We start from the raw sequence: 22,618 nt of genomic DNA, 5'->3' as shown, positions 1-22,618 counted from the left end.
ATGCTGTTGACTTCGGCGTGGCAGCAGAGCGAGAGTTCAGCCTGCAGAATAAAATAAAATCACATGTGAAGAATTCCTCCTTCCTCCTCGGGTTGTCCTCATAGCGCTCAGTGTGGGAACAATTATCCCAGTGTCTCAGCCTCTGCTGGAACTGCAGGAAAATTACTCCGAGTGCCGACGGGAGAAGTGAGCACATCATTGAGTTTGTCTAATTGTCATTAAAGTGTTTACAACAGCAGCAGGGTCTAAAGTGACCCCTGACCTTTCCACGACTACGTAATGATTTCAGGTTTCAAACGTGTCACAGGTCGAGTGATGTCTGCAGAAACTTTGCATTTAAAGTTATTAGTGAAGTATAAGAAATGGCTGTGACCTTACTGAATGCATCACTTGTTTGTGTTTTTTGGAAAACTGATTTGACTTTGTCCGACACAAACTCTGGAAAGTTTCCTTCAGAGAAGAAGCGGGGAAAGTTTGACTCTGGCGGTCTAGACTGCTTTTTCAGTCCACTTTTCCACGGCTGCTGAGCCGGAGAATAAAGAGAGCAGTGTTTCATCATTCCTGAGCGTTTAACGCGGTGGGACGCAGCCGCGCTGACCGCAGCGCAGCGTGGCACAGGAAACTTCCATCAACCCAGCGCCAGCCCGAGGCCTGGAAGGAAACCAGCCCATAAAGCTGTGTGTGTGTGTGTGTGTGTGTGTGTACCATGTTCAGACATCTTTGTGGGGACCAAAAACTGGCATGCTGCTATACTTGTGAGGACCAACAGTCCTTATGCGTCCCCACGAGTTTGAAGACGTTTCTGAGGCTCAAAATGTGGTTTTAGTGTCAGGGTTACAGTTATGGTTAGAGTTAGGCTGAGGGTTAGGGTAAGTGGGAAATGATGTCATGATGATGGCAACGTCATTTAGATGTCCTTACTAAGATATGCAAACAAGTGTCTGTGTGTGCGTGTGTGTGTGTGTGCGTGCGTGCGTGTGTGCGCGTGTGTGCGTGTGAGTGCGTGTGAGTGTGTGTGTGTGTGTGTGAGAGTGCGTGTGAGAGTGTGTGTGAGTGTGTGTGTGAGTGCGTGTGTGTGCGTGTGTGTGCGTGTGAGTGTGTGTGTGTGTGTGTGAGAGTGTGTGTGAGTGTGTGTGTGAGTGCGTGCGTGTGTGCATGTGCGCGTGTGTGTGCGTGTGAGTGCGTGTGTGTGTGTGTGAGAGTGTGTGTGAGTGTGTGTGTGAGTGCGTGTGTGCATGTGTGTGCGTGTGTGCGCGTGTGCGCGTGTGCGTGTGAGTGCGTGTGAGTGTGCGTGTGAGTGCGTGTGTGTGCGTGTGTGTGTGTGTGTGCGCGTGTGTGTGCGTGTGTGTGTGTGTGTGTGTGTGTGTGTGCGTGTGAGTGTGTGTGTGAGTGCGTGCGTGTGCGCGTGTGAGTGTGTGTGTGTGAGTGTGCGTGTGGGGGAGTCGAGCTTTTCTCTGGTGCTGTCCATGCTAACCCCCCCCTTCGTGTGTTCTCAGGTTGGTCCTCTCTCTCCACCTGGTGAAGATGTAGTCTGTTTGGTCTCCATGGAGATGTCTCCAGTCTCAGTCTTTGCCCTGTTGCCATGGTCACTGTGCTTGCTGTTCTTCCTGACTGCTGCCCGCCCCCAGACGACGAGCTCCGCCCCCACACATGCAGCTTCCCCGATGGCCAATACGACGCTACTCTACGAGAGCGGCGCTGCGACTAGCCGCAGCCTGCGTAACTGCAGTTGCTCTGCCCCCGTCAGGGACTGTGACGAAGTGCTGGCGAACTCTCTGTGCCGCTGCCACAGCGTGCCACGCTCCGCCCTGCCCCCCGCTGGGCTGCGGGAGGCGGGGCAGCTGGCGGTGTGGGTGAAGGAGCTCTGGGTCCTGGAGGAGCTGCTGAACGGCAGCACAGTGGGCCACCTGCGCCTGTCGTTCTGCGGGATCAAACCTGTGGACAGCCGGTACCTGGTTCTGCGGGGTCTGCAGACCCTTGGGATCCACAGTGCCGTGCCGCAGGCTCCATACCCTGACCAGGAAATGACCCTCTCCCCCCCAGCGGGGGTCACAGCGGAGCTGGACGCCCTTTCCTTTGGCTCCTCCTCCTTCCTGCACATGACCTTCGTGGATGTGGCCGTGCTGAACGGGCTGTCCACCCTGAAGGCATACAGCGTGGCAGGACCACGTGCCCCCACCCTCTCCCAGCACTTCCCCCTGCTGCCCATTTCCCCGCCCCCCTCTGATGACCCGGCTGAGATGGCTGCAGACCGCCTGCAGGACCTGCTGGTGACCTTCGTGTACTGAACCTCGAAACCGATGGCACTTGTTTGTGGGACGCGTTCCCTTCCTGCTGCTGCTCCTGTCCTGGAGACGAACTGCCTCCGATGCTCTGATCCTGTAACGAGGTTTGGGAATGTTTGCACTCTGATTGGATAAGAGGACAGCTGCGTGAAGCCACAGAGGTTTCACACGCATGTACACACTCTGACCGTCCACTGTGGTACCGTGTAACGCACCACAGTAGAAACTCATAGCTTTATTAAACATCATAGGTTAGGTTTGGGCTTCATGTCAGGTTAACAGGAATTCCCACTACCAGGACCTGCTGGAGTCTCATGAGTCTAAACATCTGCAAATGTTTTACGGCTAACCTCTCAGTGTCCATCAAGATACTCTGACCTGTCACAGATAATGAAAATTAGCCTTTTTAGCATTTTACCAACAAAACCAAACAATAAGCTGAGCCCAGCGATGTTCTCATAACTCACTGATGTGCTGTTAGTGTTAGTGGTTCATAAAGCCTTTCACTCACAGTTTATAAAGAGTGTCTCATCAGGAAACTGAAGCTGGGGGATTTTAATGGTTTGGTGTGTGAGTGGCATGTAAGTGATCTGTAAATCCTTAGTAATAGTGGGCGAGGATGACTCCATGGAAAAATGGCCCGAGTGTGAAACAGCTGGAACGGGACGAGGTGCTAACATGACTCAGGCTGCAGGCGCTGTGAGCCGAGCGGTGATCTCTCCTGTCTCTGTGCTCGCTTTTCTCCTCCAGTTCACATTCAATCTGTCAGCGTTTCATGAACTGAAGGTTTACGTCAGCGGCCATCGACCGCGAGCCGTCTCACAGCCTTTAGATCACAGACTTTATGGACTGCAGCGTAACTGTTACCAAAAGCTGTGGTTCATTCAGGTGCCGTACGACGATTAAACGACTGTAATTGTCAAGTCATTACTGGGCAGACAGTCTGCGGTCTGCAGGCTTCCTGAATCTATGAGACAAACAACACGATTGTTCCCAGAGACAGAAGAGATCCAGGCTCTGCCTCCAGCTGCCGGCTGGGTGTTAGCGCTCCGTCCTGTCCAGGTGCTCCGTCTCTTTCTCAGTTGTTAGACTTACATGGGCGACAACTTACAGCAAAAACACAAATCAGAGACACAACAGGGTTCCCTGCACACTTTTACTGATGAATCACGCCATCCTCATCATCACAGCCACGACTGCAGGAATATCTTTAGAAAATAGATTTCATAGCAGATCTCGAGTAGGGTTGGGCGATATGTAAAAACTTTCCAACCGACAATCATCAGTCCAATAATCGACGATGGGCGATATATTCACGCATGCACAGACTTTTTGATGGGTGGAGCAATGTAATCATGCACGGATTGATTTGGGCAGAAGTACAAACATGGACGAACTAATAGGACTGTCGGCATTAACGCAGTCGTCACAATTAATGCGATTAAACTTTTTTAATGTACTCAACCCATCTGGAGCGCAGAAAGAACAAACTTTGGACAAACTGCCTGAATATGTTGACAGAGACATTTCAGGGATTTTGACTCAATCTGTGTTCCAGATGGTTCATTGTTAATCGTGTTAGTCATGATGATGGCGCGTTAAAGCTGACAGCACTAAAAACATATAAAGTCACCAATTTGGGATGAAAGAGGTAAACCTAAGGACGTGACAAAAGTGGTGTGCCGCTTGTGCAGACATATAGTACGAGCAAAGTACTCAAACACGACTAACTTGCATGAGCATGCACATGTCCACCGTCCGGCTGAGTATGTTAGGCTATCACCAGCTTCTGCAGCTCCATCAAGCATTTGTGCGCACTCTGAGGAGGGTGCATGTGCTCGCAGATGGAAGAGGGTGCTGTTAAAACAGCGCTATTATTATTTTTCTGTTGACTGCTTCTATTAGCTCCATCATTATTAGCAAACATACTCATGGACAAATAAATAAATAAATCGTCGATGGGCTCAGCCGATCGGCGATAGTCGCCCAACCCTAATCTCTAGAGACTTGCAGAACCTCACAGAGGCTCAAACCTCCAGAGTTCATGCTTCAAAAGAGCCAACGATAAACCCCATACAAAACCTCCTCAGGTGCATGCAGCTCAGCACTCAGTTTTATTTGGCGAGATAATAAATCAACATTAAGACAGTCTGAGAATGAATTTCCACGACAAAGCGCTGAAGCTGCTCTCAGATTCACGTCTTTACTTTAAGTTGAGAACTCCTCCAGTCTCATTCCCAGAGCATCAAATGATGAGTGCTCTGAGTGGTTTCAAACTCAAACCAACGTTCAGCAGCGAGGCAGGAGCTGAGCTGTGCAGGAGGTCTGCCAGAGGTGTTGCACCGATGCGCCTGATTCACATCGAGCAGGAGAATCGCTCACAGACACTAAAGAGTATGAATGTGGCGACTCCGTCTGCTTCGGATAGAACGAGGGCGTGTTGGCTTCCTGCAGATCTGCGTTACATAACGGCCTCGTGGAAGAACATTTGTGTGCCACATGATGAAATCCTGTCGGTGCAGATTATTAAGATGAAAACAAGACGTACTGTGGCAGCTGGCCGCAGTGAACGCTGTCCAGAGCGGGACGAGCGCGTCTGCTGCTCTGTCTTTGAAACATGACTCATACACACCGCTGTGTCAGTTTAAGGACGACGCCTCTGAATGTAAACATGTCCGACAGCAGCGGTGTCTGCTGAGGCCTGCTCAGACGGAGAGCTCGGCAGGCGCTGTGCCGCATTTTCCCAGCTGCTCTGATTGAGAGCAGATGGCCTCATAAAACAAGTTGTTTTGAAACAGGTTAAAATGGATGCCGAAGAACATGAGTGCCAGCGTTAGGATCCTCCGTCAGCAGCCAACACCGCGCACTCGCTTGGACGGCGACCATGACTTGGGCTCTGCTGAGCTGGACGAGTGGGCGGGGCTGCCACTCAGCAGAGCGCAAACAGAATGTGTTTGTTTCACACTCGCTTTAAGGCCGAGGAGCTTTCATGCTCTCGCTGTCCTCCTGCTCGAGTCCTGAGAGGCTCTGTGAGACCTGCTTGCACAAACACCTCTGTGTGCACATAAACGTGTGTGTGTGTGTGTGTGTGTGTGTGCGTGCGTGCGTGCGTGTGCGCGCGCGTGTGTGTGTTAAACCCGTGCAGTGAGGATTCAGAGCAGAGAGTCAGAGTTCAGGTCCACGCCCAGCACACGCTGGCCTCTATCCTTAATTACATGGCGGGACTTTGCACGCTGCTCAGCGCCTCTGTGTGAGGAAATGTTCCCGCAAACAGAAACTTTTGAAACGTGCACAGAGCACGGCTCACTTTTACAAACACCAACCTTAGAGTCCAAAACGATGTGCGTCAGAAATGCTTTGATTCGCTTCCAGGTTCTAATTCTCATTCACAGCAGGACAGCTACAAAGTACACACATATGGCCAGAGTCCAAGCTAGCACGTTCGACTTAATCAAGGCCAGGAGGAGGGATTAGCCCTTTTTCTTAAACTGGGTTTGATCTCATGCACAAACGTTTGATGTGAACAGAGGCTTCAGTTTCCTGAAGTTTCTCTGTTCTGAAACAGTTCAGTTTTGGCTCTGCAGGTGTCGCTGTGCTGCAGCCACACGACAGAGGCTGTCAGGCAGATCAGTGCATGTTTGCTAATGTCCTGGTAGTTCCTCACACTCTGGTGGTCAAAGACAGAACTGAAAGCTGCTCCTGAGTTAAACCATAAGCTATAAAGATACATTTATCATTTCTTATACTGTAACAGTCCATATAAACCTTTGATGGGCTGTTGCTGTTTGAAGCAGCCCCTAAATGACCAAAACAAACGTTCTTCTTTATTTTCTGGCTGTTTGCAGCCCTCTAGTGGTTGTACGTGGAACTTCAGTTGAAAGTGTAGACATTTAAACCGCTAATCCTTTTCCAGAAAAACGAACGTGCAGATAAACACTGACGTTCAGGCTTGATGTAAGCGCACATTATTCATGACCTCTCCGCCATATTGGTTAGTTAAATGCCTCGGCAGTGACCAATGACTCGTGATTAGCCGTCCTGACAGCAGACTCTGATAAGCACCCAGAGTCTTGCAGGCCTTGGGATCTGGTCTCATATCATTTGAGCAGCTTTTATGACATAATTATAGATCATGTGGTGTGAATTCAGGGAGGGGTCAGGGCTGCACGCCCCATCAGCAAACAAACCCAGCAGCAGTGACACACGGTCCGCTTGAGTTTCTCCATGTAACATGAAAGATGCTCTGCCTGTGAGTGTCTGACTTCATCAGAGGGTCTCTGCACTTGATTTTCATGCTTACATCATGCTTACATCATGCTTACATCATTTACACTTAGCATTTATCACACAGTCAGCGACTGCACGGAAACCTCCGATTGCTAAGGAAAAATGTGAATTCTCCACCTGGTTGCTGGAAGCGGTCACAGGGAGGTTTAGTGCTTCTCCAGCCAGCTGGAGAATCCTTGTGTTTCCGGGCCGACCTGAGGCTCGTAGATGGTCTGTGATTGGTCTCTAGGCCTGTCCAACAGCTGACGTCACCTGGTTAGTGGTGAAAACCTGAATTTAAGAAGCACTGCTCATGAGAAGAAAATGTTTAAGATCACTTTGATTTGGAGGGGGCGGGGTTTATAACTTTTACCGCAACCTGCCACCAGAGGGCGATTGCCATGCTGTCCATCTTTATATACAGTCTGTGTTTTCAAGTTTACCCAGTCAGGAATAAGGAGAACCGCTGGGTGAGTTTGCCCTCCTCGGTGACTGTCAGGCTCCTCCTGCTCTTCCTGAGCACAAACACTTGTAGTTATGCAACAGGCAGGAGTCTGTCTGTGAATGCCATCTGCTCTGGTAAACACAAACAGAGCGCGCTCACATTTCCAGCGTGCAGCGCTCTGACACGCTGGCATTTTTCCACAGCTCTTCCCATCTGCTAAACTGGGCTGTAACACACCTCCATAATGGTTTTCAGGCAGTTCACACTGGCACTGAAAGTCAAAGAGTCTGGAACTTTCCACCACAAAATGGGTGAAAATGAGCTCAGCGGGTTTTTTGGGTTTGACGTCACTCCCTCGTCCTGTCTCCGTTTGCTCTCCTGGTCTCTGTTCCAGCACCTTAACTCTGCATCAGGGAACGTGTTTTGCTTTCGGATGATTTGCACGCTTGTTGCAGGCTTCGTGATGACTCGTGTGTTTAAGGAGCAGGTTGTGTATTTGGAAACGGCTCGGCACCTTTGATTTGTATATAATTTGGAGTGAATGTCATAAACACGTCATCATGTGGAAGCTTTGTGTAGTCTGACAATAAAGTTTGAAAAAGTGTTGTGATGTTGACTTTGTTACAGCTTCGTGCCTGCACTTCACACCAACAGTAATAAACAACAGTCGCAGTCAGACCAGCAGTCTTTGATTCTAAAAACTTTATTAAAGCGAGTCGCTGAGACATTTCCTCACAGCTCTGCAGCTTTCCATCCGAGTTCACAGAAATAAAAGCGTTTAAAAAACTCCTAACTAATAAACTCCCACAGCGCCCTCCAGCGGCGGTCCCCCGAACAGCAGCCTGGAAACCACCGAGTGACGTTTGGGAAGCGCAATAGCAGCGAGACAGGAAGCGGAAGAACTTCAACGTAAGAGCACTGAGTCCTCGTGCGCTTTCTGCCGCCTGTCCTCAACTAACGAACCAGCAGAGGGAGCCCAGGGCTTTGTTTTCACACAGGCGGGTGAAAGGAAGAAAAGATGCTCCAACACGAAAAATCACAAAGTATGAATATATTCAAGTATTTATACAATTATAAATGCATGACACATTTTACTGTGGCCAAAACCTTCTGTTTTCTTTTTCGTTTTATTATCTATTTATTTAATGAAAAAAATAAAATCCAATAAAACTTTGTTTTCTAAAAGCACATCGAGTTCTTTCACAGGAAAACAGATTCTTAATGATTTTTACTAAAAAACATTATTATCAGCAACAAACCGAGAGAAAACAAAGAGGGAGACGCTGTTCTTATTAATATCTGATAAACACATTCATTTCCTCGGATCCATGTTTAACATGTTTCAGAGCACAGAGGAGGACAGCAGTCACCGTCTGGCTTAAATGAGTAGAGGACACATTCGTGGACACAGATCCTTGTTCACTGCGCTGCTGTTTACAGTTTAAAGTCTTCATCAGAACAAACACTGCTAACTGTACTTTGCTGCTGAGCCAAAACAACCACAGCAGTGATTCGAACCTAAAGTACTCTGGATACTGTTACTGTACAAATACTATTACATGTTTGTTGGTCAGGTGTCCTGTTTGAAGAAAACACTTGAATGTGCATGAACGCGTTTACATGAGGACAAACTGACTACAAATCTTCACATTTTAATGTCTGTCAGTTATTTTGTTCATGAAGTTTTCATTTACGAATTTTTGAGCAGATGGTGTAATAGGTTGTAACTGTATCGAAGTGTAAGGATGTAAAGAAATACATTTAATGAGTTACAGTGAAAACCAGTGTCTGTAGATGATAAACACGACTTTCAGTTTTTCTATTCATAGAAATTTTATTGTGAACAAACGGAATTTTCCGTTTTACAGTTGAAGGAATGTCCGTAAATAGTAGAGAAAATCTACGGAATCATCTGTTTTACCGGAAAAGTTCGTGAACTTCAGTAAAAGATCTACGATTTTTTTTTTTACCCGAGCGAGGCCGCGTCTGTCCACACCAGTATAAACCACAGCACAGGATCCACCCACTGCAAATTAATGACAGTGCACACTGACAACCCCAACTGCGACTACACCCCCGAACTTATAGATCCCCCCCCCCCACAACTCCCCAACTTTAAACAGTAAAGTTACAGGATACAAATAAATATGAGCCACAGTGTGGAAATGATGCGCCGCGTGAGAACATTTAATGCATCATTTTCTCCTGTAACCCACAAACACTCATCAGTGCGCGCTCCCGACTCAAGGGAAAAATTCTACCCTGGCACTCCGACACGCCCACGCATGATGTTAACCAGTCAATTCCTACTGTGACAGGTCCACAGTTCATCCCGATCACATTACAATAATTTAATAACATATTATCAAGATACAGCTCGGCGGAGAAAACTAGATCCAGCTTAAGAAAAAAAAGTCCACCGAGACCAGTGTAGAACTGTGTTGGTGCGGGAGGCTTTTACTTTGAAGGGCGTGACAGGAAGCGGTGGTAGGTTTGACGTGGAGAGCTGAGAGGAGCCCGTCTGCGTCACAGTGTAAGGAGAGTTTCTGGGTGCTGCTCCTCTTTCTCCGAGGCTGTGGAAGCTCCGCTCCGGGCAGACAGGAGGTGAGTGACCGGGCAGAGGCCCACCGAGGCCGGCCGAGCATGTCCACGACACCGCTGTCTGTGTGTGGCTGTGTCGGTTCCGCAGGGAGCAGTGACCTGCGGGCACTCCGGGGCAGTTTATGGTGTTTAACTACCGACTAGTACACACCAGCAGGGGCCAGACTGTGGAGCTGACACCGACCAGCCGCGTGAAGTAATAACAACAATAATAATAATAATAATAATAATAATAATAATAATAATAATAGGGATAACTGACTGATCAGAAAGTCAGTCAGAGTGGACGTGGGTGTCCGTGGTCACTGAGACTGTGTGTTGTGTTCCTCTGAACAAAGCGCTCATGAAACTAATCTGATTTTGCCTTTTATTGTTTTAAACGTGGGAGAGTGGACAGGTTTCACCGTGGGCTCAGATATTATTATATCACGATCTGTCACAAACACCACGCTGACTAAAACTTCTGTAATGTGACTTAAGTGCACGAGACTGTCCGGTTATTATTATTGTTGTTGTTGTTGTTGTTGTTGTTATTTAGCAGCACGGTGGCGCGGTGATCAGCGCTGTTGTCGGGTCTTTCTGCGTGGAGTTTGCGTGTTCTCCCGTGTCTGTGTGGGTTCCCTCCGTGTACTCTGGCTTGCTGGGTGAATCTAATTTACCCACAGGTGTGAATGGTGGTCTGTCTCAGACTGGCGACCAGTCCAGCGTGCAGGGTAACTGGGAGGCTCCAGCCCCCTGTGACCCTGACGAGGATCAGCAGAAGTGATGGATTATCGTTATTGTCAGTATTGTTGTTGTTGACTGTGTTGTGTGTTTTTCAAACACCATACAGTAAACCTTTGATGTGCTGGTGTTTCACGCTCATGAACCGTCCTCATCGTGATGTTTTTACTAAAAACAGGAACTGGGAGACTTTGACAGCGGTGCTGAGGCTCCCAGCCTCTGAACCAGACTCGGGGTCCTGAGCGTGTTTCCAGTCAGGCTGCACAGCTCCTGTTTCTGTAAAAGAACGTCAGTTTTTTCTGCAGCTCCCGTCTCGTGAACACTGCACGAGTAAAAAGTTCACCTTCAAACTCTGGTTTCTAATAATGTAGTAGAAGTGATGCACGTGGGAGGATGTGAGAGTGCTGAGGCAGCAGGGCTGAGCTGGGCTCAGTGGCAGCAGAGGAGGAAGAGGAGGAAGAGGAGAGAAGGTGCCAGACTTGCTGTGATGTCATCATTCATGCTTGATGCAACATGATGACGATGTTGCCCAGAAGTCTGAGAGTAAATCATCATTATGATGCTTTTGTTTCCTGCAGGCCAGAGAGAAGCTGCTCTCACAGCATTGGTTATAGATTATTGATTATTGGAGGCTGCTGTTTCTGTGGCCTTCGGCGGGTGGAGCGTCCTTCCTCGCGCCGCTGTGGGCTCTCCCGGCTCGGGGACTTCCCGTGATGCTCTGAGCGCGTCCTCTCCCCTCTCTCGCCGTTTGCAGTGCGTCGCTAAATGTTGTCTTTTTTGTGTTTCATCCTGTTTCCCTGCTCTCTTCCTGTGAAAAGGGGTTTTTTGTCACCGCTGTCTGATGGTGGGGGTTTTCTCTCTTCAGGATGAAGCGGCTGCAGTTAGTCAACTAACTGAGTTTATGTTTAATTGACTGAAAATCTTTTCTCGAACTGAAACAGTCTGAAACATTACAATCGTCTCGTCGATGAGATGTAAATGTAGATGATGTTTGGCTGCAGCTGGACCGCGTGGTGTTTCCTGGCTCTCAGCGCCGTTTGCAGACGTGACGATGAATCCTACCCACCTGTGACGATGGCCTGTCTGCTTCTGCTGCTCTGCCTCAGCTTGCTGCTGCACTCAGGTGAGTCGTGTAAAAGCAGTCAGGTGTTCAAATACCTCACGTAGCTCCATCCTGCCCCACCCACACGCAGGCTAATACCTGTCAGGTGTACTTTGGATCCTCGTGACTCATCAGACTGCCTCACATATTTTCCCTTTTCTTCCTCGCGCAGAGCTCGCTCACCCGCCTCCCGCACCTGTTAACCTTCGTGTCGATTCTCTGAACTTCCGCCACGTCCTCTGGTGGAAGCCCGGCGACAACACGCCCCCTGGGACAGAGTACGGGGTCTTTGTGAGGTAATTTGTCCGCCGTCTGTCCTCACGTCCTGTCACTCTCAGCCTGGTAACATGAAGACGATGGTGCTCACATCAAACCCCAAAAAACCTCTGAGCTCTGTGGGTGATGTAGAAACACAAAGCTTAGACGCTTGAAGGATCAAGTTAAAGCTCTCAGCTGTGACTCCAGGCTTTTATTGACACACACACACACACACACACACACACACACACACACACACACACCTGAGATAAAGGACAGAATTAAACACCTGTAAATAAAAGTGTTGCATCAGCTGCGTGTTTTTGTCAGATGCTTCCTGTCGAAGTTCAGAACACGATATTTTTTCTGAAAGAGGGTAAAAGTCCCCCCATAGCCTGCTGGGAAATTCCACTGTTGCTTCTACTTTTTTACCAAAAGAACGATTCAAAAATAGATTTCCTGTTTTATTTTGTAACTCACACAAGTTTGTCTGCACTTTTCTTCAGATAAAAGAAAGAAATGAAACAAATAGAATTATTTCATTTTTAATTATATTGTAATTATGCAGTTATAAAAAGTAAGTTAGTTACAAGCTGTAAGTTTTTTTGTTCATATTTTATAAAATAAAAGAAAACAGCTTCATTTTTGCAGTTTATCCAGAAGAACAGATTTCATGGAGACAGACGTTCTGGTCTTTAGAGCCGGTCTCGTGTCCACGTGTGACGACATCAGAAACATTCGAGCCAAACTCGTCGTGACACGGGAAACATAAGCAGCTCGTTCGTACACGTGAATAAAAAGACAAAGTGTGCTGCGATCGTGAGACGATGGAGGATCAGGTGTGTGAGTGGGGGCGTGACTTTCGTGCAGGTTTGTGATGTGTGGCAAACATGAAGCAGCCCTCCCTGCTGCCTGTGATGGCGTGCACGGCGTGCTCTGTGGGACGATGAGCCGCCGTCTCTGAGTAACTGCTGCACAGAGATCAGCTGGTCCAGGCTTCAGGGAGCGCTCCTCTCAGGCATGGAGGAAACCCCCTGATAACAGACGCACACAGCCTCGTGAGCATGAACACAGCTTACAGCTGTTTTCCATTTACGCGCACACACACGCACACACACACACACACACAAAGATGTTCTAGCACACAGATCGTGGTTATTTTGGAGTGCGTGGAGATGAAACAGGAAGTGAAAGCAGAGCGGCGTGCTGAGGTTTGTGGGGACCTCTTCAGACCAGGGGTCACCAACCTTTCTGCCCCTGAGAGCTACTTTAAGGGTACTGAGTAATCCGAGGGGCGACGTGTCGGACACAAAGCTCACCTTTAATATTCTAATATTATCAATAACAGATATTAGTGTGTGTGCAGGGACGACTCACACACTGACAGTGGGAGTTCTCACAGCTGATATCTCTGTGAACATGTTTGTAGGAAATCATCAGCTGATATGTAACCATGGAGACTGCCCCACGTTTGTACACGTACTCCATATTTAAATGAATCTTTTAACATTTGTACCGATCACCAAATCGGTTGCATGTTTGACTTTGATTGTTTGGGCCGCGTTGCTGTGGCGATGATCTCCTGCTGGTGAACCGCGACCTTTAATCTGCTCACGTTTTCAGTCAGGGCAGCTTCACTGGCTCCTTCTTCTTCTTCGTTGGTGGAATATCTGCCTGGGCGGGGTGCTTTCTCTCTCCTGGGTGGTTTGTTTCCATCGGTGAAGCAGCTGCGACCGCAGGCTGGTCACAGAGAGCAGCTGGGATGGCTCTGACGCCGTTTCAGTTTCAGCACTCATCGTGAGGGTTCGCTTTACGCTTGCAGGGTTTAACATGAATACACTGAAACTGCTCGTGGCTTCGTGTTTTTCAGCTAGTTCAGAAACTGTGTTCTTCCTCATACAGCGTCCTCGTCACCAAACCGCAGCCTGTGGGTCCAACGAGTCTTTATTGTCTTACAGCTAAAACGCAGCAGCATCCGGCCGCCTTCCTCCATGTTTTAGAAATGATTTTCAGGTGTGCTGGCCTCAGGTGAGCCAGCTTCAGGCCTCAGATGGGTTTCCATCAGGATCTGAATGAGCTGTCAGAGGGGATAAAACCTGTGTCAGGGTTTTTATCATTGCTGTAAATAAGCTAACCCACAGACATGTGGTGCGTTCACTTGTCCTGTTTTAGCTCTGAAATATTGGTGTTGTGTCATATTCCCGTCTTAAGCAGCCTGAATGCATCATCTTTTATCTGGAAACACATCTACAGGCCTCAGCAGGTCACAGCCTCGACAGCACGGCGTCTGAGCAAAGCAGCAGACTTCTGAGCTTTTTATCTAAACTCCTCTCTTATTCATGAATGGTAACCTGACAGTAAACGTCCAATCAGAAATCAGCTTTCGTTTGAATCCAGGACCAGCTGGATTCGAGACATGAACAGCTCATCATCGCTGTTTGAGCAAACAGTCGTAACACAAAGCAAATGTTTCTTTTACTGTTTTTGTCCTTCTGATCTAAAATGTTCTGTTTGTCTTTGTTCAGTGATAATAGAAAGAAGTGGGAACAGCAATGCAACATACCAACGCAGCCCCAATGCAACCTAACATCTGGAACATCGATGCCGCTGATGCTACCACAGTGGAGGTTTCATTATTACCTGCACGTCAAAGCGTTCTTCAACCAAACCTGGTCTCCAAGGTCCAAAATACTTACGTTCATCCCTTACGCACAAAGTACGTCAGCATGAGCATCTTCTGGGTTTCACACTGGTGCATTTGGATTTAAGTGTGTCCCACAGTGTTAGTGAGCTTACTGTAGTGTCAGAATTCATCATTTGTATTCAAAGATGTCAGCTGGGTTTGGTTCAGTGTGTCTGTGACTCACCTGGTACTTTGCAGGTACACACAGTAACTTTACTCAGTTACTCTCTAATAATCCAGATGCATCAGGCTTTGAACTAAAATCTCTGGACAGGTTGAATCTTTACCAAAAGGTGACCGCGTGTTTTCTTCTGTTTACAAGCTAAATTAGGTCCTCCAGAGTTCTCACTGGTCGGATATGAAAACTACATCCAGATCAACATTTCACTGCCTCGGGCTGATGACCTGCCAAACCTTCCCAGTATCCAGGAAGAATACGGAGCCAGTTTCAGAGTCTCATTTCGGATCGGAACAGATGGAGAAATCGGGGTAAGACATCCATTTCATCCCAACATCAACGTGCAGATTTAGACCTCAGCTGGTGAAAGTCTTCGTTCCAGAGTTCCTTTAAACCTGTTTGAGGCTTCAGTCACACGGGCCTACAGACCATCCTGTCCCTGAGCCAGGGGTCGCTGACTGGTGTCCAGGCGCGGCTGTAAAACACGTACAGTACATATACGATATAAAAATGGAAATGCAGCCAATCACACAAAGGCGCAGATTTGGCTTAAAATAACCTGGTTGCACAAATATGCACACCCTTAAACTAATACTTTGTTGCAGCACCTTTGCCTTTTATCACTATCACAATCAGTCTTTTTGAGTTAATTTACTCAAGTGAAAGCTTTGACATTAGCCTGATACATAACTAGTCAACTTAAGGCTTTCTGATTAACCCTCTGGGGTCGACGGACCCAGAGTCTCCATTTCAACTTGGGTCAACGTGCGGACTTCAAACTATATACCAGTTTTTAAATTGTGTTGATAGGTCACGTAAAACCGATGTTTTTTGTTTTTAATAAGACAGTGGCATTTACTCCGGGAAGAAATGGTAAAAACTGTGTTTTCTAAGGAGAGCGCTAGCAAACACGCTTTGCTTGTGAATGAAAAAAGAAAAAACACTCCTTCCCTATTGGTGGAAAAATGTACCATGTCGACCAATCAAAAAATGATATGGCAACATGTGGCATTTGGTTGTTTGGGAAGAGGGGGAAGTTTTAGGAGTGAGCAGCGAGAGAGAGCGAGTGAGCGAAAGAGAGAGAGAGAGTTTTGATACGTGAGAGATTTGTGACGTTTCCCGTGTTTGGAGTCTCAAGTTAGTGTGTTGTCTTGTGTAGTTAGTGTGTAGTGTATTCGTTGTTTTGTGTGTCAGTTCTACTAGTGAATGTCACAGTTGTTGCAAAAAAGCCACCAAAGGCAGATTGCAGTGTAAATGCTGAGTGACACACCTGCTGTCAGACCTGCAGGTTTGTCCCTGTGCTGTTCTCATCTGTGTTATAGTGACACAAACTATTTTTTGGAGTTGCATAAATAATTTGTGTGCCTTCTTATTTGATGCAGAACACCTGATTGTTCTGTAAATAGTTTGAAACGGTTATATAAAAAACGTCTGAGCCTTGGCTCCATTTTTAGGTAAATAGTACCAGATAACTTTGTTGTTTGCAAAACTTGTGCATATTTTTAAAAATGTACAATTTCTATTTGCATTTCAAGTTATGAAAATGATTCGTTAAACATGCTTGTGGGTTTTACAGTCAAAAATATCACTTTCTACTTGTATTTTAAATTTTGTCTGAATGTAGATAAATTGTGCTGACACATTATGTCAAAATGAGAAAATAACAGATTGGCAAGATAAACAGTTTTTAAAGGTGAAATATAGAGGCCAAATCAAAAGTAGTCAAAAAATGGCCAGTTATACCCTGGACACCAGCTTTTTGAGTATTTGAAATAATGGTAATATGAGTGATCCATATGGTCACAAAGAATAGCCACTTGTTTCTGTGCTACCAAAGTTCCCCGGCTATCATTCAAAATGTGTTTGTCGTCAGCACCTACACATTAAACAACGTAAACATTATAAATGTCTTTAAGCTCACACTGAGGCCTGTGGGGCACTATCAGCCACTCAGACAGTACACACATTTATATGTGTATTTGTATATGAATATTTCATACTTTAAGGCTGCCTGTATATTTAAGGGAGATACAAATTACATTGGAATTGTACATAATAATATCACGGATGATAAATTCAATAGATTTTAAGTAGATGCTTGTGCATTCTTAAAGTCTTATATGTTGAATTGAACTATGTGATCTGTTCAACGCCTCCCAGTCAGTGCTGTTCTCCATGTCTGACTGTACATGATGTTATCAGCACAAACACTTTAAAGGTGATCATTTAGGGCTTCAGCAATAATACAGACAGCAATGTAGTTAGCAATAAAACAGTTTTATTGGGAATTAACTTAAAAAACAAACAAACATTTGTCTCCTATTTCTTGTCACACAGGAAAGAAGCATCAATATCTGATGAGAAGACTTATTTATTTCTTTTTTTGGGGGGGGGGGTTCAACAGGAGAAGAACATCTCTAACAAGTTGATTTGTTCACATTTTCACATCTTAATTTTTAAGTGAAATGAGCATTTTTAGTTTATACACTATGTATGTAAGGCGACCGTTTCCTTTTGCAGTACAGTGGAACCCCAACTTACGAAATTTATTCGTTCCTGAGGGTCTTTCGTAAGTCGGAAATTTTCGTAAGTCGAAGCACCCATTGCACGTTTTGAGTGAGGCGATGCTGAACGATAGGCTATATGCTAATTGCTAACTAGAACAACAATACGTCGTTCAAGTGGAACAGCGAAGCGCAAGTAGGGCTGGGCCATATTATACCGTTCACGGTAATACCGGTATAATGTTAGGCAACGATCGGAAAATGAAATATCGTGATAGAATATGGGTCAAACGCGCATGCGCAGTGCCTTTGTTTTCATACGCACATGGCCGATTGTTGAGTGAAACGGATGAACCAGAATTAGTTTGTAAAAATGGTGCCACTTCAGTGATGTGGAACTGGTTTGGTGTTTGTCCGTCAGATACACAACAAAGCACATTTTTTTTGTAGAACATGCAAGCGGCTGTCGTTATTGCCGTATTTGTCGGACTAAGGTGCTCGTAAATCTGGGAGTAATCTGGGTCCTAAAGTCCCTCCGCTTCAGGTCCCAAAGTCAAACAAACACTGCAGCATCACTAAGAGTTAAAAACTGTCTAAATTCTTTCATCTTTAATAAAATGATCAGCATTGCTGCTTTACCAGGTGTAACTATGAAGTTTAAGATCCAGGCATACATGAAAACAGAATTTATTACATTTAACGGAGTTAGAAGTTAGCAGGAAGCTAGCGGAAGTTAGCTCGCTAGTTTCGCTAGTTACCTAAGCATGATATAGCATGTTCTGACTGAGAGATTTCTGAAAAAATTCAAACGTACAGCTCTGCTATCACTTCCAACATAAATGAAGACAGGAAACTAAACAGCAGTGACGTTTGTAAGGTTACTGAAGTTGGGCTAGCTGGTATATAATGATGTGCTACGTGATCGCTAGCGACACAGCTATGTTAGCATAACATAAACAGTGAAGCTGGAGGAATCAAGGCTAACACTTTTCCACTCAACAAAAGTTAACGTGAAGTTTCCTGATGGTTAGAGACAAATGCAATCGCATGGCAGGATGCTGTAAACGGACCATAACTTCAGTCAGGAGAACAAGTGAGATAATCCATCCACAATACAAGGTTAGTAATTAATATACTGCAACAACATGGGAATAGAGCAGCTGTGATAGAATACAGCATTAACGAATCAATGGTACAGAAGTGGAGGAAGAAAGAAGAATGAGTTGAATAAAGTTTGATTTATCTGACTGCTTTGTTTCGCTTAATGTGCCTTATAATCCCGTGCACCTTATGGTCCGAAAAATATGTATTTGACTTTTTTATTTGGCACACTGCAGTTTAATGTTGCAAAGCAACTCTTTTTAACTTCAGTGGATATTATACATGGTTATGCTCAGGATATGTCAGCCCATTTCTACTGGAAATGCCTTTTGGTTAAACTTTCAGCAAGGAATTTGCATTTGCACTGTTAAATTTTTATATAGCTTTAATGCACATAAAAAACAGCTTCTTGTTTAAGTGAAAATAAATGGATGGTGTTTTTTTGCGCTAGTAAAGTTGTGGAGTTGTATTTTGTCTCGCATCAATTATATCGTCAGTTATATCGTTATCGCAAATTTTCAAATATATATCGTGATAAATATTTTTGGCCATATCGCCCTGCTCTAAGCGCAAGTACAAAAGCCAAGGGGTTGTCACATGATTCAGAAGGCATTTTTCGTGAAACGGGGTATTCGTAAGTCGGGTTCCACTGTATTTTCGTGTGGTGCGTTTTTCTATTTCTTAACAAAAGGTGAACAAAGGTGTTTAAGTTCACCTGATTTGTTTTAATTTTCACATGGTCTCACTGAAACATGCATTATTTTTTTGACTCTGTCTGGTCTCTTCCAAAGCCTCAGTCTTATTCCGGTGAATCCATTCTGTTGTTGTTCTGGATGTGTGCTTGGGGTCATTGTTGTGCTGAAAGATGAAGTTCCTCTTTATCGTCCGCTTTCTAACAGAAGGCCGAAGGTTTTGTGCCAACACCAACTGGTAACAGTAGTTCATTTTTAGAATAAAAAGTCCCAGCTCACTGATTTGATCGGGGCAATAGTGCCTAAAATGTTGCATAATTTTGCTGAGAGATCTTTTACTTTGTGGTCATCTTAGATGAGTAGTTTCATGGACAAAAACCACCAGGTCATTCAGTGTTCCCTTAGTGCTAATGTATCAGAGATGTTGGTGTACTATAATTGAAGTCATGTTGTTAAGTCCTTAAAGTCATATTCTTTTATTGTCATGAATGTATTTGAAGCTATTTTTATTTTTGCATGATGCCTGATTTATATGGAATATGGCTGAAGTAAACTAAAGTCTAAAATACATTTAATAGTAATTTAACATTATATAATTCACACATAAAACTATGAATTGTAATTTTAAATAGTTTAAAAGCATGTAGAATAGCATATGTAGGCAAGTATATTTCTCCTTTTATCAAGAAGCAAAGACAAAAAGGGGAAAAAAAGAAACAGGGCAGGGTTCGGTGGTTGAATCATCCGTCCCCACCAATGCCAAAACCAAATCTACACCCTTGCAATCGCAGCAGGTTTCTGCCTAAAAGCAGGTGTCGGGTTGATTGACATGAGGAGACTCTGACTTTGAGAGTCACCTGTCAGAGCAGGTGTTGTACACCTGGTCAGGCCTCCAAAGGTGTCTTCATGGCCGCGTAGAGGTCAGAGGAGAAAACAATGCTGAGGATGACACCAGTGGGTCGTGGACAAACGCCACAAGTGATTTTAATGACACGTTTCCTCCTTCTTTGACCTGCAGACGCTGGAAACAGAAAACAAAAGTTTGACCCTTGAAAAGTTGAAGAGAGGGGCGGAGTACTGCATACAGGTGAAGCTCAACATCAGAAAACTAAACAACCATGAACCCGAGCCGTCTGCCTGGAAGTGCACCTTCACCACGGCGGTGGACCAGCAGAGAGGTGAGCTGATGTGCAGCCGGTAAGGCGGGCGTTGTTGCTGAATCAGAGCATAATGAGCTGCCACAATTCATCTGCCTCCTTATCTGTGTAAATATACAGAGGGAATAATTACTAACACATGCCAGGTCTGCCACGCTCGCCAGTGGGACTCCTCCCCCAGCCACCCGCTCCAGCCACCCGCTCCACCCACCCCTCCCACAGCATAGCCACAAACCACACCCCTCCGCTGTACTTCGGCTGGTTCAGATGGTCGTCTGCATGGAATAATGTGTGTCTGTGTGTCTGCAGGCCTCACTTTAGGTTTGGTCATCGGCGTCCCGATGGTTGCCATCTTCATCGTCACGAGCTGCCTGCTCCTCCTCTTCTACACGGGAGTCATTTGTAAACTGAAGGAAACTGTGCCCAGAGCTCTAATTGTAAGAAGTCCAGTTTCATATACACTCTAACACCTGTGGTTTGAGAGATTTTATAATGATGTGTTTATTTCTGCTGTAAAGTTGAACATCGCCTCCATTTTCATCCATGAGCGTCTCTCAGAGGACAAAGTTCAAATACTTTGAAGCTCCACAGTCGTAAAGCTCCTCCAGCATATTGTGATTTGCATTTCCACAGAAGGACCAAACTCCTTCAAAGGTTAAACAAATGAATCAGCTGAGCTGAAAACTACTTCTGTTTGACCCTGCTGCTCCATGTAGATCTTGCTTCAATCTTAAATATGATCAACCTATCTCTAATAATCAGCTATGTACCACAGGCCTTCAAGCTGGCTGTAGTTAAACCTTTACTTCAAAAGCATCTCTAGACCATCTCTAGAACCTTGAAAGAGTAGTTGTCAAACAGCTAACAGATCACAGTGACTGTCCCCAGAAAACAGCTTTCGCTGATATGTTTGTCCTGCATACTTGGACACAGCTGTGACTCGATGATACTCAGACATCTTCAGCAAAGTTTGCCTCTGTTCCACCTTCTCAGAGCTTCTTTCTCTTCTCTTTGTAGACGGCTCTAACCAAAGGCTACGTCCTGACCCCGCAGCCTACCGTCCCAGATCCCATCTCAGTTACCTCGGAGACCGGGGAGCATAACAATCACACAACATCACCTTCTGCCAACATTGACGATAACTCAGAGGATGATGACGATGATGATGGCAACATGCACTATGTGAACAGAGCAGTGGATCTCTCCTCGGGGGAAAGCTGCTGCTGTCAGGAGCTTTCTGGCAACATGTCAACGAACAGCGAGCCAACGGCAGCACTGGACGCTGGAAGTTCAAGGTTATTTGCTAAGGTGAAGGTAACGGCGCTGCCTGCAGAGTCTGATGAAGGCCAGGTGGAGACGGAGGTGGAGGGAGCGCAGCTCTGTTTGGTGAAAGAGAGGAGTCGAAGTGGAGTCTGGGGACAAAGTCAGGACGAGGAGGTGGTGAAGTCCAAAGAGGACGAGGAGGTGCGGGACATTTCTGCCAATGTCAACCTGTTCTCAGTCACCCTCGCCTCAATGGCTGCACGCAATGAAGATGAGGAGGACGTCACAGGCTTTTTGAAAGAGTCCAGCCTGGAGGGTTTACCTGCCACAGACTCACAAACTGAATCAGGTGATCACCTGACACCTCAAGTATTCCCGACACACAGAGACCGCACTGCGAGCAGATGTGAAGGCAACAGCACGCACACGCTAACTGAAGAGGAAGAGGAGGAGTTCTCGTCGTATTTGAGAAACAGATGATACTGATGTGTGCTGCTCTGAGCGTCGATGACTCGCAGGTTCTCCTCGTGTTTGTAGACCAGCTTATTATTTGGTGCTGCAGGTCAGAAGATCTGCAAATGAACCAGCCGGATTTTCTGTGTCCAACTTTTTGACTTGTTTGACTGTGAACATAAAACTGATGCTGCCAAATGGGGTCCAGACACTTTTTAATGTTGTTTGAAAATGAAATATAAGCATTTTAAGAAAATCAGATGAAACTGTGACATTTCTCTTTCTAATGTTCTTCATTAAATATAGATTTTAATGTTTGCTTTTCTCCTGGTTTCCATTCTCTGTACTTCAAAATTAAGTTTTGGTCATCTCACGCTGGGTCTCTGGACAAAGAAAAATCCAAACTATATCACATGACTTCTCAAAGCGTACTTGGAGCATGTCAGGTAAGCGTCCATGCTTCCACAACATCACGTGATTTCCTATCACCGACTTTCTGCGGTGCTGCATTCATGACCGCCGGTCTAATGAGATCTCGTGAAGAGACGGCGTTATAAACCGTAAAGAAAATTAAAAAGAATATATATTATCACTCTCAAGTCTATAAGTCAGACCAAAAACATTGGTCTGACTTATAGACTTCTTCATGAAAACCTTATGAAACTGTGTGTCCTAAACAGTGGCTTATCTGTGTTCCCGTCTTGATGAGCTGTTGAAGTTGCACTGGTAGGGCGAGTCTGGGCAGGTCCGAGTTTAACTATCATTTCCTCCAGTTAATACACGACACCACGGTTCTTCATTCACTGATGGATTTATTCTTCCGTCACACTTCTCCTCCGAAACACCATAAAATCCACCGTCAAACTGTCACTCGCTGGCTGCACGTAACCGTGAGGGAATGAGTCCG

The 22,618-nt window shown here is 45.8% G+C and overlaps 2 protein-coding genes across 2 annotated transcripts in view; both read left to right on the top strand.

The window, feature by feature from the left end:
* Nucleotides 1-7,994, top strand: part of LOC134645124 (exosomal polycystin-1-interacting protein-like) — a 17,110-nt gene extending 9,116 nt beyond the window's left edge. Inside the window, exon 2 of the mRNA XM_063498422.1 lies at nt 1,497-7,994. Within this exon, the coding sequence (XP_063354492.1) occupies nt 1,545-2,288 (744 nt within the window). The 5' untranslated portion in view covers nt 1,497-1,544 and the 3' untranslated portion in view covers nt 2,289-7,994. The remainder of the gene's footprint in view (nt 1-1,496) is intronic.
* A 1,474-nt stretch (nt 7,995-9,468) lies between these two features.
* On the top strand, nt 9,469-22,013 carry LOC134645793 (uncharacterized). The gene is made up of 8 exons (XM_063499387.1): nt 9,469-9,600; nt 11,322-11,443; nt 11,595-11,718; nt 14,206-14,396; nt 14,686-14,852; nt 19,857-20,016; nt 20,305-20,432; nt 21,013-22,013. Exons 2-8 carry the CDS (start codon nt 11,395-11,397, stop codon nt 21,736-21,738), a joined length of 1,545 nt encoding a protein of 514 aa, XP_063355457.1. The 5' UTR covers nt 9,469-9,600; nt 11,322-11,394; the 3' UTR covers nt 21,739-22,013.
* The last annotated feature ends 605 nt before the right edge of the window (nt 22,014-22,618 follow it).

The sequence above is a fragment of the Pelmatolapia mariae genome, linkage group LG16_19 (genome assembly GCF_036321145.2).
Source record: "Pelmatolapia mariae isolate MD_Pm_ZW linkage group LG16_19, Pm_UMD_F_2, whole genome shotgun sequence".
Taxonomy (NCBI): Eukaryota; Metazoa; Chordata; class Actinopteri; order Cichliformes; family Cichlidae; genus Pelmatolapia; species Pelmatolapia mariae.
This window is presented reverse-complemented; position numbering and strand designations above follow the sequence as displayed.

Excerpts from the sequence above, each read along its gene's own strand:
- LOC134645793 (XM_063499387.1), top strand. The coding sequence starts at position 11,395 with ATGGCCTGTCTGCTTCTGCTGCTCTGCCTCAGCTTGCTGCTGCACTCA. Across the intron at positions 11,444-11,594 it reads CAGCTTGCTGCTGCACTCAG|AGCTCGCTCACCCGCCTCCC; the intron begins GTGAGTCGTGTA and ends TTCCTCGCGCAG. Across the intron at positions 20,433-21,012 it reads CTGTGCCCAGAGCTCTAATT|ACGGCTCTAACCAAAGGCTA; the intron begins GTAAGAAGTCCA and ends TTCTCTTTGTAG.